This window comes from Chamaea fasciata, unplaced genomic scaffold, assembly GCF_029207755.1.
Source record: "Chamaea fasciata isolate MVZ Bird 193981 ecotype frontalis unplaced genomic scaffold, bChaFas1.0.hap1 SCAF_3, whole genome shotgun sequence".
Classification (NCBI taxonomy): domain Eukaryota; kingdom Metazoa; phylum Chordata; class Aves; order Passeriformes; family Sylviidae; genus Chamaea; species Chamaea fasciata.
The window spans coordinates 27,308,604-27,325,125 of record NW_027094088.1 but is presented as its reverse complement, the minus strand read 5'-3'; the positions used below and the strand labels follow the sequence as shown (position 1 = coordinate 27,325,125).

Here is a 16,522-nt window from a genome sequence, read left to right as displayed (position 1 = left end):
ACTTGAACTGGGAAACACTAGGACAGACACATGAGCTTTCCTCTTATACATCTGCCAGTGCAGCCACAGGCAGACGAACGGAAGAACCAACTCACCCCAGCCAATGCAGAGATACAGGCGGAAAATCCTCTGCTCAGAGAAGACTGAAAGCACCAGCAGTGTGTACAGGTACATGCCTTCCACCAGCAGCCAGTAGTAGTTTGCAGCCACGCAGTATTGCATCATCACAAAGACCAAACGGCAGCTGAGTGATTCCTGTGACGATAAAAAGCACAGCCCAAAGTAATGCAACAGGGACTGAGAATAAAAGGATACTAAAACTCAAAAGACTGGTTCTCCTTCCTACACTTGTTCCTCAAAAAAAAAGAGCTTGCTAAACTAATCATGTATTTTATTAATGAATGGACAGAAGCCAGTAGTAGGTGCTATGCACAGCAGACAGATGCTTTCAACAGCATTACTCCTTAAAAAAAAGGGTCATGTTCCGTATTTTCCCCTCAACAAGCAATGGATTTAATTTTTCAAATGCATGAATAGATAAAAAGAACAAGTGAAAAGTAATATATCAACCACAGTCAGTGAATCTTTCACTTTCCTGGATACTCTATTTTGCAGCTGAGAATTTCCCTATTAAAAAGAAAAGATGGATGCCGCAAGGTTAACTATTTGCCAAAGCAGAGGATATTTTCACAGAATAGCAATATTGCCCAGTGCACTCCATTTAAGTACAAATTCTCTCATAGCTGGTAAATTACAGAGATGATCAGCAGGGCTTTAGATAAGTATGAAATCTGATTACCTAATTAATATATCCATCAGACCTGACAAAACCAGCATTGAGCAAACCATGTGTAAAATCATAAAGTCTACACTTTCTGGAAAGAGGAAATGACTGACAATCCAATACGAACATTTCCAAACCATTTAAGATGAGTTTTACAATGTTATTTTCTGGAAACTGATAAATTGCAGATGAGAAAAAAAAATCAACCATCATGTGAGATTCACTAAGTCATTTCAGCACTTCTGCCTTAGGCAGTGTCAGAAAAGGATGGGCACTAATGATGCATCAGGAGAGTTTCCTTTTCCCACTCAAACCCTGTACTGCAGCAGCAAATGCCATACCCATGTTTTAGAGTCACAAGAGCTATACAGATAATAAAGCTATCTTTCTTTGAGGTTTCAAGTACATTTTGAATTCCAAATCCAAATGGGTAAGGGCATACTTTCATCATTATTTACAAAAGAGTTGTACATCCTCTCTCATCAATTAGAAGTATTTAATTAGCCCATTCTTCCAAAGCTTTTCTAAATTTGCATTTTAATCAGATGCTTCCTTTTTTTCTTGTCATCAAGAGATTATATGGAGATGAGCAAGAACAACCAACTTAGCTGGTGGACAACCAACTGACCAGATGGATAGTTCTATCACAAAAAATGCTGGCTTAGGGAAATAAATGCCCTCTTGTCACTGCTAGAAAGAAATGAAACTGCAGCACAGAAAGAAGACATGGGCACTGGTGTATGTATATATATGCATGGAAAAGATAAGCTTCCTGTTTCTCTGTCTTAGTGGGGGCAAACTTCCCACAGGTAGAGAAACATGTCATGCCATCAACTAAAGAATTTAATTACCTGCTGTCATGCAGATACACCACAGTGATGACTCCAATATGCTGAGAATGACCACAGTGTCTGCCCTTACCTGGAAGGCTATAAGTCCTTCCCACTGGTACTCTTGTGTGGCTGTACTGTACATCCACTTCACCACCGAGTCTTTAATGAAAACAGATATAGCCCGGAGGATAAAAGAGGTGAAGAGGTTCAGGTGAATGTAATTCCTCGTGCAATGCAGATGCCTGTAAAAAGAAAAATCTAGTCACAATCCATTACCCACATAAAAGATGCAACATCAGACACAGGACTGAGAAAGGGAACAAGCCCTGTAAGAAATCAGGAGGCACCAGAGGAAATCCCATGACTTGAGAGTGGCTGTAGGGATTTCAAACTGTCTTTGGGAAGAAAATACTATCAAGGAAAACACATTCAAAACTTCAGCTCTAGGAGCCAATGTTTGGGGAAAGGAAGAAGATAGGTGCATTAAGAAAAAAAATAATTCAAAAGCTTAAAAGGTGTAAAAATGAAGTCATTTTCAGAAGACTTATCTGAAAGGATTAAGAAAGTCAAGTTCCACATAATGGTGAAGCTAATTGCTTTGAATTGACCCCAATGTCGCAACGCAAGTTTACCTTGGCAAAGCTCAGGACTGGTGTGCAGTGCAGATTCTGGCTGTGCTCAAACCCACAATGAAAAAACATCCACCTGCAAATCACTCTTTGACAACAAGAGAAAAATCTGCATTCAAATTGCCTTCTGGGAGAATTGTAAATACCTTCTGTTGAAGTAAAAGGAACAGATTTTTCACCTCTGCATTCAGAATTGAAAACAAAAAAAAACAAAGGAAAAATCCTCTTGAATTTCAGCAGCCAGCTGCAAAGACAATAAAATTGCTACTTGTCAAAAAAAAAAAATCTTAAGGGATAGCAAAAGAAACTACAGTCATGTAAATGGCATCCAATTGCAGAGTACTGCCAATATTATTATTACTATCAGCCTTATTCACAAACATTTTTCTCTCAGCTCTGCAAGGGTACACACTTTACCTCAAAGAAAGTTACACTGGATATGATTTTTAAGATGTGAAAAGACAGACATAACATATGGTAATCTGCAATTATTCCAGAAAAACTTTCAGTGAACTTACACATTAAATGTCTGGTTTTTACAGCTCCATAAATTTTGTTAGAAAAATTGACTTAGTCTGAAAAGCAGAGGTTTGTACTGAAGAACAACTTGTTTGTCATAGGTCAGATCGAATTTTTTGTATCACTTTTAAGTCACAATTTATTTCCAAACTTAGCTATTAATATTATTTATGTTCCTTAAACCCAAAATTTATTTGTTGTTACCCCTCAGAACTGCTACACATTTCAATCTGATTGAAAAAGTTATGTAAATCAGGCAATTGATGAAATTAGGTTGCAAGTAGTTACTGATTATTTTTGCTATAGGCAGTGCAAGTTATTCAAATTGTTTCAGTCATGAAGTTATGGGCCTAATTTGGCTTCCACCACTGAAATTACAGAGTTCCATCCAGTTTTTTCAGAGGATACAAATAGGACCCTAGAGAGATACTGTTTCCTCTGCGGTATCACTTTACAGACAAATATAAAGGTTATTCTGTAGTCTAAAAACTCTAAGAGGCCCATCAGTATTTGCATGCCATTGAATTAGATTTTGATCCCCCATTTGTTGAGGCTGAGAAGCTCTGGGGAGACAAGCAGAGTTTCCAGTCAGAATTCAGAAACTGAATTCTGCAATTCACATAGGGGTAGGTCCCATATTTCATGAGATCCAGGACCAAGCTGTCTCCTGGTAAGCAACTTAGACAGGAGAACACAAAAGGGATTGATAGTGTAGTTTTAACAAGACTCTTGGTACCTCTGATGTCCTTGGAACCTCACTTTCAAAATAAGAAGCACACACTTGTGTATACTTCTCCAGTCCCCTGCTTCACAGTTGAAGGAAAAAATGCCAAAGCATCACCCCACAAAAGTCAGAGCATCAAAACTCCCTCTCTCCTACCAGTCCTTGGTTAGAAAGTTGCTTTTTGTTCTCTGTCAGAAAACATCCTTTCTTCCTTCCTTCAAAAAGCACGTGGTTGTGCTCTGCAACCTTTACTTTTGGGCTCCTAAGATTACTCAAGAAGTGTCAATGATAGGTGAAATGAGGAGAAAACAGTTATCCTGGGAGTCATTTGTAGACTTCAAGACCATCTGGTGCTTTTTCAGAAAGGTCCCAAAGTTGCACAGGTACAACACATACAAATCATAATTATCACATGGCATTCACAGAGGGTGAATATGTCTCTGGATTTCTGCATTCATTTTAAAACTTCCTTGATATTGCCCACCTATGCTTCTCCACTGGAAGGAGAAGGTATAATACAGTGCTAAAACGTATGGTTCAGTGTAAGAAGGCTTGCATCGTTTTAATTTTGGAAATTACAAGTTAAAAGACATGACTGCCTTTTTAAATACATAAGGGAAGAAAGGAAAGGGACTGTCTTGCTGAAAGTGTAGTGCAGGCACCAGAGCAAATGACCAATAACTGGCAATGATAATTCTTCAGTCAGGGAAGGAAATTTCTAAAGGATCAGAGCACTGAACCTTCCTGACTTGATTTCAAATATGAGTACCAGTACCTCCTTTTTTAGGAGGGAGCTTCATCAGGACACAAGAGGGATGGGACCTGGCTGTAGAGATCAGCTTCATGGCAGAGGGACTTCCTGCCCACAACAGGACAGAATCTCATCTTTGTGTGTTGTATCAGTCTCCTATGCTCAGCACCCCCAAACAAACTGAAGGAAAGTCTGGCTGGAATCAAAACATCTTTTGCACTTACAGAAGGGGAAAAAAAAAAAAGACCCCTATTAGAATCCAAAGTTGTGTTTTGGTCTGGTGGTGGTTCGTGTCTTTTATTCATTTTTTTAACCAAACACACACAGTGTATCTTTGGCATGTGCAACCAAGAGTGTCTAGATTTTTACATGTTCTGTTGTATTTGTAGGTGCAAACCTGGATGAACTCAGTATGTCACTATTGCTGACAGCAATTTATTCCACAAGCTTTTTCAAGTTTCAAATTAGACTCTCTTCCATATTGCAAAAGAAATAAGAATTTCTGAAAGTTCTCCAAAAATAAAAATTTCGTCAAAAATCAATTTCTGCACATCTTGCATGTGAGGGCTCAGAAATGGGCCTGACTGAGATTTACGCTCTGGGTAACCCCAAACACTGCAAGATGAAAATTTTCCTCCTAAATGTCCTTGCCCATCTCAGACCTGTGCCTCATCTGCAAGGTGAGACCATGAAGGAATGCTTGCACCTCTCTCTTTTACCATCTCTTCCTGTGGAAATTTCATTGAAATAAAAACTTGCCTAACAAAATATTCCAACTGATAAAAAGTACCTGTTCCACACGTTCATAAGGGTAACTGCAAAAATTTGGCAATTTTACTTGCATTTTGAGAAGGAATTATTTCAGAAAGGAACACAGAAGTGACAAAAGACAGCAATAATGAAGTGATGGCAGGAGGGAAAAAATAATCAAATGTTTTTGTCAAAGCCTGATACTGTCATATAGAAAAACATAAAACCTTTAGTCCACTCTCTTCAAAGCTTTGCCAGTTACCTGAATCCAAGAAGAATGGCAGTTGCTATTACAAGGGCAGAGAAGGAAAGAGCATATCCAATGGTGTATATGATGGACAAATTCAGGAGCTGTTCTTCTGGTGCATCCTGAGAGCATATAAAGAAGAAAAGAAAAACAAAAAAGTGGAGGGGGAAAAGAGAGAGCTCATGGCCTTCAGTTCTTTTCTCCCAGCTACTTTTTAACTTCCATAATGATAACCAGAAATCATTCTCCTACTTTCAAGTTTAAAAGCACATGTCAAATCAGTCTTCCACTTTCCATATGCTCTAAAGAAATAAAAATTTTATCTTAATTCCTCAGCAGCTCCCAGGTGTTCGCTCAAATAGTTGGGTTTTGCAGCCTGGCTAGAAAAATAGATAATGTGACATTATTTCATAATAAAGTTGGAGAGACATGAATTACCACACAAGCAAGTCTTAAAACTGATGGCAAGAAGCACAGACACAACTCAGACCTGCAGTAAAAATGGAAGACCTAATCTTTTCAGACTTGAGCACTTCAAGCAAGTCTCTTTACTGTGACAGTGAGGGGGGTCCTCACCTACGCTTCGAAGTGCTACATCTACACTTTGAAGTGCAACAAACCAGGTTCTCTTTGATGATTTGGAGGCAAAGCAGGCCTTGCATTCATAGCTAAAACCCTTTTCTGCCCCCAAATGATCTGTCTTCTGCCTCAGACTAAGCAACCTCCTGGTAACAAACCACAGCCCAACAGCACCTCATGACCTGGGTGTCACTGTACTGTTTGAGAGAGAGCAACCTGCTGCAGACCAGAGCAGTGGGGACTCTCTCCAGATTCACTGAAAACATGATTATTGAGACCCTTGCTTGAAAATTCTGGCCAAAATCCTTAGAGAGAAGAGAATTACTTGAAAAGGTACAGGCAGCTCTAGATTTTAACAGTCTTATTGCTCAGCCTCCAAGGCACATTCATATTCACTGTTCTAGCTCATCTCTAAGCACGTATCTTTGTCTAAATAGACTCAGGGATTTTATTTCCCTTTTTCAAGCTTCTAACTCTGTGATTGATTCCTGAGACCTGTGCAGTACAAAGGAATACACTCCTTGTACTTCATAAATTAGGTACAGTTACTTAGATGTACTTTGCACAGCCAAGAGAATTTAAGGTGAACATACAGGCTGTATCTCAGATTTGCTAGCTTAATGCTTTAAAGGGAATGCTACAAAAGCTGCCTTATGAAAAGGAAAATCTCTTCAGTATCAAAGCTTAAGCAAACAACTGAAACCTGAAAATTTAAAACATGCATACAGATGAAAATGACATCCTACACCTAAATTTATAAAAATTCATTAACACCCGGGAATTTGTTCCAGTTACATCTGTAGTATAACACATGACAAACTTATAAAAACAACTTCTTGTTCCTGCATGTCAGATACATAAACCAAAGTTACCGTGGGGCTCTATATACATCAGCTGGAAAAGCAAACATGGCTGTTCACATTTCAGGGAGTGACACCATGTACAAAAGGTTTCAGAATCCAGATCAGTTCATGAAAAATTGGAGGCAGGTGCCAAATGAACAAGTGTTACTATTAGGCTTCTCACTCATTGGCATGTCCCAACACAGCTCTGGAAGAAATCATTAATGGCCAACAAGGAAAAGTCAAATGAGCAGGCTTACATAAAGCATTAAGACAACGTGTTCTGCTGGTATAGCACAGAACACAAAAGGGACAAGGAATAAGGCTGCAAGTCAAAGGAAAAGGTTAAAATTCACATATTTGGAGAGCAGAAACTCTCTCTTTTCCCATCTCCTAGTCTGTAGCCATTTATTCATTCTGGAGAATGAGGCACTGAGCAATGGAAACTACAGAGGGCATAGATCCTGCAGCTCTTGGGACTTTCATAAACTTGAACTGTTTTGACTAGGCAATGCACTGGTTCCATTACCCTAGGATAGAGAGAGTGCACTCAGTTTCTGTGAGGAAAAGCATCGCCCTTGGAGGTTCACAGTAGTTAGTGGTATCACGTGTCATGAGAACGCACACAGTGCACTGGCTGACGCCAATGGCTGTCAAAAATCCTCTGAAAATCCCTGTGCTCTCCTTCATTTAGTGCCAGACATCTCAGCTCCCTGCAGAGTAAAAAGCACGGGGGCAAGAAAATAACACTGACAAGCCTAATTCCATCGCCCACAGAAAAGGAAGGTATAAAGACACACACAAAAAAAAAAAAAAAAAAAAAAAAGGGCAGGTATTGCCCCATGCTCAAAGGTGAAAAAGCAAATATCCTTCAGTTCAGTTCATCTTAATCACCTTAATAGCTGCTAACAAGACAGAGCAAATGGTCACTCTTACAATGACGTGGCAATGGAAAAAACGCAAAGGAATAACAGTAGGTCACTGCTGCAGTTGAGCTACTTGCACTGCACCACAGCTAGGATGACCAGAGTCACTTCTCTTGGCTCTCACGTACATTTAAACATGCTCTCATCTATCCTCCATGTTCCCTTTGTTGAAGGGGAGAGACCTGATGTCCCTTACCATTAGGCTCACTGAGGTGAGTCACTCAAGATTACTTTGACAGGACAAAAACATGTGGGCATCGACAACTATTTTTTTCCTCTCTTCTGCTTTGCCCTAAACAACAGCAGCAAGAGAGGAGGGAAATGGGAAAAACTCTTACCTGGTCAGAGGGCTCACACTCAGACAGGTTCCTCCAGGGCAGGGTGGAATTCTCCTTCAGCAGCCAGGTCCCCTCCAAGGTGCAGAAGCGGTACACCTGCCCATGCAGCACTGCCAGGAGCAAAATGAGCCACCGTGTCAGCAGGGGCAAGGCCCACAGAGCATCTCCATGCAACCCGCCTTCCTCACCCACCGCTCTCCAGGCTGCAGGGGGAAGCTGCAGCATGGCAGGGGAAGTGCTGCACCCACTCCATGCCTGCCCCCAACACTCTGCTGCTTGTCCTCAGGGCCCCAGAACAGCTGCCATGGTATCAGATGGCACCAGGACAGTTGCTGACCATTCCACAGTAACAAGAGACTGAAATAATTGCTGCCATCTTTGTGTGGATTTTACAACATGCATAAATTCCAGCTCACTAAAATATTAGATTTTGAAGCATACAAATTCTAGGAATGTTCAACAACAGATTTTACACAGAAAAGAAGGTGCACGAAGACTAAATGTGCTTTTTCTTTTCTGAAAGCACACTGACCCAGAGAAACCTCAGCACAGGTAGGCTAACACAACCTTCTCAAAATGTAAATGCTTATACAAACATCTGTGCTACAAAATTGAGACATAAATCTTCTCCTAAACTACCTATGTACTTCTTCTACTCCCTCTGTCTACATGTTTGAATAACAAAATTAGCAATAAATTAAACACCTTTCTGGAGAAGTTAGCTGCTTGATCTTGTAAAAGCAAGTACATTGAAATGGCTCCTAATAAAATTATGTCAGACTGAAGCATCAAAAGAAAAAGTGCAAAGGGAAAGCAGCACTCAGTCATAGCAGATGAAAAAGCCCTCCCTCTCTAGTGTCTGGAGAAATCTAACAACTGAGACAGCTGTACACAAAAGGAACCTGGAAGTGTTCATATATGAGCTGCTTTGCAAAGAAAGTTTCTCACTAAACACATTTTTGACCCAGTAAACTGACCTATGACATATAATGAAGCCACTCCTCAAAAAGCAATGTGGGGTCAATCCCTCAACCAGGGTTAGCCTCCACTCAGACAATGTTTGGAAAAATAAACTTGCAGTATTCTGGGGTATAAGCAGCTAAGTTAGGAGGATTCAGTTCTAAAAGGGCATCAAAATACCTCCCAATTACAGTTTTGCTGAAACTCAGCCTTGCCTGCTGCAACCTCATCCTTTTGTCAGCTCCCTCATTACTGCAAACTAGAACTATTAGAATTTGGCATTTCTGTTCAATCAGAAGATTTCAAAACTTATATGAAATTCTAACAACCCAGTAGGTTATTTGCATGTTAGCTGACAACTGGTAATCCATTTGATAACTGCCAGAAGCAGACAACTAGTGGGTACTCTAAGGAATAAATGTTTTAAAAAACAATATAGACATTAATATTCTAATAAGCCATTTTTAATGAGTATGCTAAATAGTAGCTGATAATGGTTCTGGTAGGCACAGCCTATTTGGTTTAGTAATTGCTATACTAAATATACCAGTAAGAGATAATATAAAGATGATATAAAAATTAAGTTGTGCTGGTGGAGGGTTTTTCTCACTATTAAGGGTATTTGTTCACATGAAAACAGAAGGAGAGATTGGGTACAGCATCTGCAGCACACACATTCACAGCCACTAACTGCACTTGCTCTCATCCACTGCCAGTGACAATCACTTCCTTAGGTCAGGGTATTGCTATGATGTTGCTCAAGAGTAATAAAAATGTTCATTTAGATGATGCCTTGGGAAGGCTGACCTGGAACAGAGACTAGACAGAGCTAGAAGATAAAGTATATATTAAAAGGCCTTTAAGGATACACCTTAGGGAGTACAAGAGTCTGGCCAGGGCTACACCCAAGGTGGACTTAAAATGGTCACAAAACAGGCAACCAGCCACAGGGTCTTACACTTTTTTAAGTTTTGGTCCATTTGCATATTGGGGTTTAACTGTCCAGTTACAGCTTCAGGTTAGGAAGTTTCATCGTTCTTGTTTTCTTTCCTAAGTCCATGGTTTTTTATGCTGTTGGGCTGAAAACTTGTAACCATTGCCCTTGGTCTTCAACAGGAAAAGGATTTGTTTTATGAAGAGAGCTTACTAACACTTAATATGAGGCTCAAAACTACACACTTAGGCAGCACAGAATCTCAGAAACATGAAAGCTAAAACTTAAGACATCATAGGAACAGCAGGAGTCAAAGAAAGACTAGGGAAAACATGGATCCTTCGCAGGAAGAATAGAGGAGACCTGGCTGCAAAGGACATAGAGAAGGATGTGAAGTACTCAATGGCTTTTTTACTTCAGCCTGGAGAAGAAAAGGCTCCAGGGAAACCCTACAGCAGCCTTCCTGATCCTGAAGGGGGCTACAAGAAAGCTGGAGAGTAGATTTAGATTAGATATTAGAAAGAAATTCTTTTCTGTAAAGTTGGTAAGTGGCTGCAACAGGTTATGCTGAGAGGCTGAGGATGCCACATCCCTGGAAGAGTTCAAGACCAGGCTGGATGGGACTTTGACCTGGCCTAGTGGAAGATATCCCAGGCCAGGACACAGTGGTGGGAACTAGATGATCTTTCAGCTCCCTCCCACCCCTACCATTCTATGAATATATTAAGGATCTTACACATCATTCCTCCTCCCACCCACTCTTAGGATTAGTGGTCAGCAACTTGAAGTAAGCCATTCAAAACACCTATGCAAAAGCAGCCCTAGGAATCAGTAAATATTGTATTTTTGGAGCCAATGAATCGGAAATCCAGGCGGTTTAAATCCAGAGGGCCATATGACTAAGAAATTTTGTCTGACTGCCATTAGATGAGCTATAACCAAGTACTACAAGACAAAGCTATTATGAGGACTAATCTCAAGAAACAAAAAATTTGACTATATTTCTGAAAAACAAACAAACAAACCAAAAAACCAAAACTGCACCCTGCAAAAGAATTAATTAGAAAAGAGCAAACAAAAAAACCCCAAACACCAACATAATTTCACATTTTCTGAAACTCATTGTGAATTCCCTCCCCCTCCTCGCAAGTATTTCTTAGTGGCAAGATCTAATTGGGATGAATGCTTAGCTTCAATGTATTCGTTTTCTCTCCCAATCATCATGACACACTTTAATTTTCTTTTTATTGATAATACTTCTTTTTAAATAATGAAGAGGAAAATCTAGTGTATCCTGAAGCCCGGCATATATTAGAGAAGTGAAAGGTTTACTATAAATGAAACATGGAATTCGCTATCAGACAAAGACAAAGCAATTCATTTAGATATGAAGAAAAAATAATGTGATGCTATTACACTGGACAGGAACATTCCTGCCACAGCTAGGAGTCACAAACACCCAAAATGAATGGCTCTTAGAGACTTCTAGGTGGTCACATGCCAGCTGTGTCAGGTTGTCACAGACTCACTGATTGCCAAAACGGCGTTCAGTGCGGGACTCAGAGGTAACTGAAGATCAGCTGAGCTACCTGTACTCAGGAAGAGCCTTAAAATTTAAAAGAATATATCAAACAAATTCCAAATAGATGAGACTGCACATCACAGTGTGAGCGCCTAGACACCTGATCTACGGAATATTTTATTAACCAAAATGGTTATGAGATAGGAAATGTGAAAAAAAGAGAAAACTTCCACTTTGAGGCACCATTGAGATTCTAGCTGATACAAGTGACAATGCTCATGGAAGAGCTGAGAGAGTACAGAATGCAGGACATGAAAATAACACAGGCCTGATACACTACAGGCAGCCAGTTACTCTCAGAAATGTGAAAACAAGTCTCACTGTTGTGAGAAATGGAATGCTTTCAGTAATGTGTCAGACTCCCTATTACCCACACAGCATTACACTGTGGAGCTGTGAAGGGCTCAGAAATGCATAAACACCACTCACACGAGACCCTTCATGCCCTGCAGCTTGGCCCACCCAACTCCAGCACCATGCAGGGTGTCCCGGGCAAACCCAGCCCAGGGGTGTGGACACCTTCGAGTGCTGTGTGATCAGAGAAGTTGCCCAGAGGAGACTGCCCAGAGCCCAGACTTCACACAGCACGACCACAGAAAGGTGTGCCTTTGAAACAGAACCTTCCCCAACTGCATCAGCCTGCAGCCATTCCTACTTTCTCCATTTCCTAGATGCAGAAGGCAAACAGCCTCCATTCTACTCCTCCTCCAGGGAACAGGCTCAGTCACAGGCAGCCACCTGCTACTGCCCAAACACAAAAAAGGTTGTTAATGACTGACAGCTTAGAAGAGACTCACCAGAGGTGAATGCTCTTCCCCAGTCTTGCCTCAGTGAAGTGTGGGATAGAGTAAGGCCTCTACATCAGAAACTCTGCTCTGGTGTTTCTCCAAAAGAACCAATGAAATCCTTGAGACTTTAGTTCTTTTCATACACAAAATTCTCATTTTTGCTTACTGAAAGCAGTTCCAACAAAGTTCAAGGAATCCACTAGCTTTTTATCAGGTATGTTTTGACTCAAGAATTGCAAGTGTCTTACCATTCTTACTGCTTAGAGGAAAGAATGTGATTTGCAATGACGCTACCTAAAAATGTTTTAAAACAATTTTTTCACATGTACTTTTTATGACTCTCTCTCTGGTGGTCATGGCTTAGAGATGGCAGAAATCATCAGTCATAAAGGGATAGTACATGCCCACATTCTGTCTCTGCTGAGGGCCTGGTCAAAAGCTAACTAGGAACCCTCATTTCCTGCAACTTTCATATGATGCCATTGCTAAAAAGAAAATCAGTTACTAATAGACACTGAGGCAAACTAACAGAGACACGGTCGGAGGTGGCCTGTATGCCATGACAGAAAGAAGACACCCACACAGCTTCCCTGGCAACTGCTGAGCAATTTCAACTTCTTGCTTGCAGGTCGTTTACTTAGAGGCAAGTCACATTTGTCCATGCCTGAATTCTGGCAGAGCAGGCCCTCTTACCTTTAATGCAGTCAAAACACCAAGCATACAATGACCAGTTGTAACAGACCGGAATGACAAACAATATTTTTTAAAGGTTTGAGGTGCTAGTTGCCTCTTTGCTACCCAACAATTCCTTCTCCCTGTCCTGTTGTTTTCTGTTACCATATAGTCAATGTTTTAAATCATTCCACTATATTCTAGAACTGGCTATCATCCTCCACAAATAAACACATCCACAGCCAGTGCACAGGGAATTTGATTTTATTTACTTTTTAAGTTAAGTGCAAAACGTTGCAAAACCTTTGGAACAGCAGCTTAATGGCACGAGTTTATTTGAACAGTGTCAATCATACCTCATTAGAATTAAATGTTAAACATGGACTTATGCCCAAAATTCAGTCTCTGTACACCGATAAAAGGTAGAGAATCAGCACTGAAGCTAATGACATCTATCTAGTGAACCTGTAAATCAAATCCCAGAAGTAGCTGAATATTTTAACGTAAGGAAAGCATGGGCAAAAATCTCACAAACTTTTCCTTATTAGCTCCACTTTCACTAGAAATAAAAACAAATCTGGTATCTTCTCTGTTTGAAACAGCCAACCTCATCTGCATTTTACAACATCATGGTGTCAAGGTCAGTGTGATATTACTCACCCAACTGTCCCTGAGGATAAAGTGGAACATTATTCATTGTAAAAATAAATTACAGCATGTCCTAGCCAATCAATTCTATTCAGGCAGAGAGATGAGAGAACGAGAAGAACAAGAGACTGCAGTTTTGTCTGTCTGCTCTGTGTCAAGTATTATGGACCTGTCCTCTGTTAACATCCATTCTCTACTTCCAGCAGGGGAATTGTTTTGGAAAAGGTAACAATTTTCTCCATAAAGCAGGGACTCTGCAGTATGAGAGCATCACTACAGTCTTCTAGACAGACTGGCTTGTTTCTGAAATAAGCAACCTGCCCTTTGATGGGGACAACTTATCAGAATTTAGGAGGTTGCACCCCCATCGGCACCTCTGTTCAGCTATCACTTGCCGTGACTTGGGCAACGCTCTCCCAAAAGAAATCAGTCTTGGCTGGAAAAGCTGCTTCTAAGTGTCACTCAGCCCCAACCCTTGTGTTACTTTCTGAAAAGGCATCCTATACCCAGGACTCATGGCTAAGAGCCTGCAGCTAAAAACATGACAAAAGGGAACAGCCTGATCCTGAAGCCTCCAGGGAGCTGGAAGAGCCCCAGCCTGCACCACTGTCCAAGAATCACATTTATCGAAGTGCTCCTTTGTGCTGGGCTTAACACCACATTATCAGAAATTATATTACCTCAAAAGGCAGTTTTAACTACAGGCATTTAGTATTCTTTCCCACCATTCCTCTTTCCTCATAATGTATTAGTCATCTCAACTCCTTTGCTTTCGTAAGAACAAAAAGAAAAAAACCTAAGCCTGTGTTTGCTTACTTGGATTCTCCCTTGCACCATGTAAAGGTGGCTGTTAGGTGGGGGCAAGCTCATGTCTGTTTCTTGGTAGGACTGTGAATGCATTTACTTTTTTCTCTTGTTACTCTTCTTCCCTGCAGTGTTTTGGTTACTTTTAATTTGAAAAGGCTGGAGGGATTCTTGGAACTTTTCAGCTAGGACCTAGTGATGAGGAGCATTCACAATAGGGATAATTCGAGTCTGTTTCCCCACCTGTCACCCAAACCATACACATTACTGAAAATTATTCTTTTCCTGCAGCAAGAACTTGAAGTGACCACCTGACATGACCTTATGCAGACCTAACAGACACCTTTACATGGTGCAAGGGAAGATCCAACCAAGCACAGGCCATGCCCAAGGCTGCACAGACACCCCCGCATATCCTGGAAATTCTCAGTGCCGGAATTCTCTGCTGTGCTATCAAAAGCACAAAGTCACAGACACTGCAGATGGAGATGATGCTGTTTGGCATCACTCAAGGAATATTGCCTGCATAAAATTCTTATTTAGAGGTATTCCTTTTGAAATTTCATTAACACAGCCGCACTAAAGATTCAAAAACTAGGAAGTGTTAAGCTAAAGCTACTTATATGAGTTCCAGTTCCACCCAATAACATTGTTTCTACATACACAGTCATACATTTTTTTTCCCCAACAGAATCCATGGTTTTACTCAGGACACAGAACAGAGGGAGCTAATTTAATGTGAAATTACTCATTCTTACTACTGTGAGATGCAAGCCATATTTAAGCGGACTGAATCAATTATATACCAAATACATCATTTTCTTATTTGTATGGTCAATTCAAAGACCCCCAACAATTCAGCTCCTCAATGAACACTAAAGGCTATTAGCTCATGTGCATAAAGAGATGATAAAAAAATAAAGACCATATTTTGGTAACATAATAAGGTCACATTTATAAAAAAGGAAAATCATGCAGCCACAAAATTTATTCTGCATGGGCATATTCAGTTCTCCAAGTGCAGAGATCATCCTTGCCAGCTCTGCAATATCTTGCCTCACTCAACACAAACAATCTCAGTTAATGAGGCAATGATCCTGCAGAGAAGAGCCCCCCTTACTACATCTCACATGCAAATCCATTCTTCATACTGAAGGAATTAGATCTGTGAAAAAGAATATAAACACAAAATATAGCTTCATTTTAAAAACTTCTTGCATAATGGTGGCCAATAAAGGTTATGGAAGCAAAGAAGACCGTACACCAAATCACAAAGTATTCATTAAGTCATAAATTTATACATCACTGGGTATGAGTTAGTATCTCAAAAATTAAAACAGTTTTCTGGAAAAGAATTTTGTTTTTAACAGAGCATTACCCTAAAAGGAGCTATACCCTCTAAGCATTAAATTTGAGGAACTTGTATTAAGAAAAGGCTGCATTAACTATGCTAGACAACACTGACACCTAACATAACTTTTTGAAATAAACTTAAAAAAAATCATAAAAGTGCACGCATGCATGTGGGCATCAGGTTTAATAAAGAGTGTTTATGAACTATAAAAGATATGTGAATTAATGCAATAAAAGAAGGCAGCTTATGAAAAACAAGTATTTATGATAATGGTACAGCTTTGTCAACATTTGGTAAGATACCAAAAAAGCACCATTAAAAGTTTTGTTCAGAATAAATAAAAGTGTGTTGGAATACATTTATTACAACAACAAATGTGATTGAAAGTTTAATGTAAAATAAACTTATAAAAATGCTGTTAAGAGGTTTTTTGTTTTTAAGTTATTGGATCAGTTAATGTAATTAATAGAAGCCATCCTATTAGAAGATATTAAAATTATGAAAAAAAAAAACCAAACTGCTGTTACAAGTTCTCTTAAAAGGCTGAAAACCATACAACTGAAGTCTGTCCAGGGCAGAGGAAGGGATCTATTTTACTATGCCCATATTTCAAGGCCTTATAAAAATAAGCAAGAAAAACCTCAGAATAAGCTAAAAGGAAAGGAAAAAAACTAGACAAATCATTAGCATAATGCTTGCCGAGCTAAAGCAAGCAAAAAACAAAAAACTTTGAGAAAAGACAACAGATAACTAGTATGTTAAATATGCACAGCCAGGAGAGGGATGTACACACGCAAATAAACACTGTCTGGTTGATGCAGCTTCTGTGCAAAATAAAAAGCTCCATGGAGGCTAAAA

At 39.9% G+C, this 16,522-nt stretch overlaps 1 protein-coding gene across 1 annotated transcript in view; it reads right to left on the bottom strand.

Moving 5' to 3' along the window:
- Window positions 1-16,522, bottom strand: part of GLP1R (glucagon like peptide 1 receptor) — a gene marked incomplete at its 5' end in the record, with an annotated part of 83,254 nt that overhangs the window by 25,497 nt on the left and 41,235 nt on the right. Inside the window, 4 exon segments of the mRNA XM_066180275.1 lie at window positions 96-255; window positions 1,706-1,859; window positions 5,253-5,359; window positions 7,923-8,032. Of these exon segments, the coding sequence (XP_066036372.1) occupies window positions 96-255; window positions 1,706-1,859; window positions 5,253-5,359; window positions 7,923-8,032 (531 nt within the window).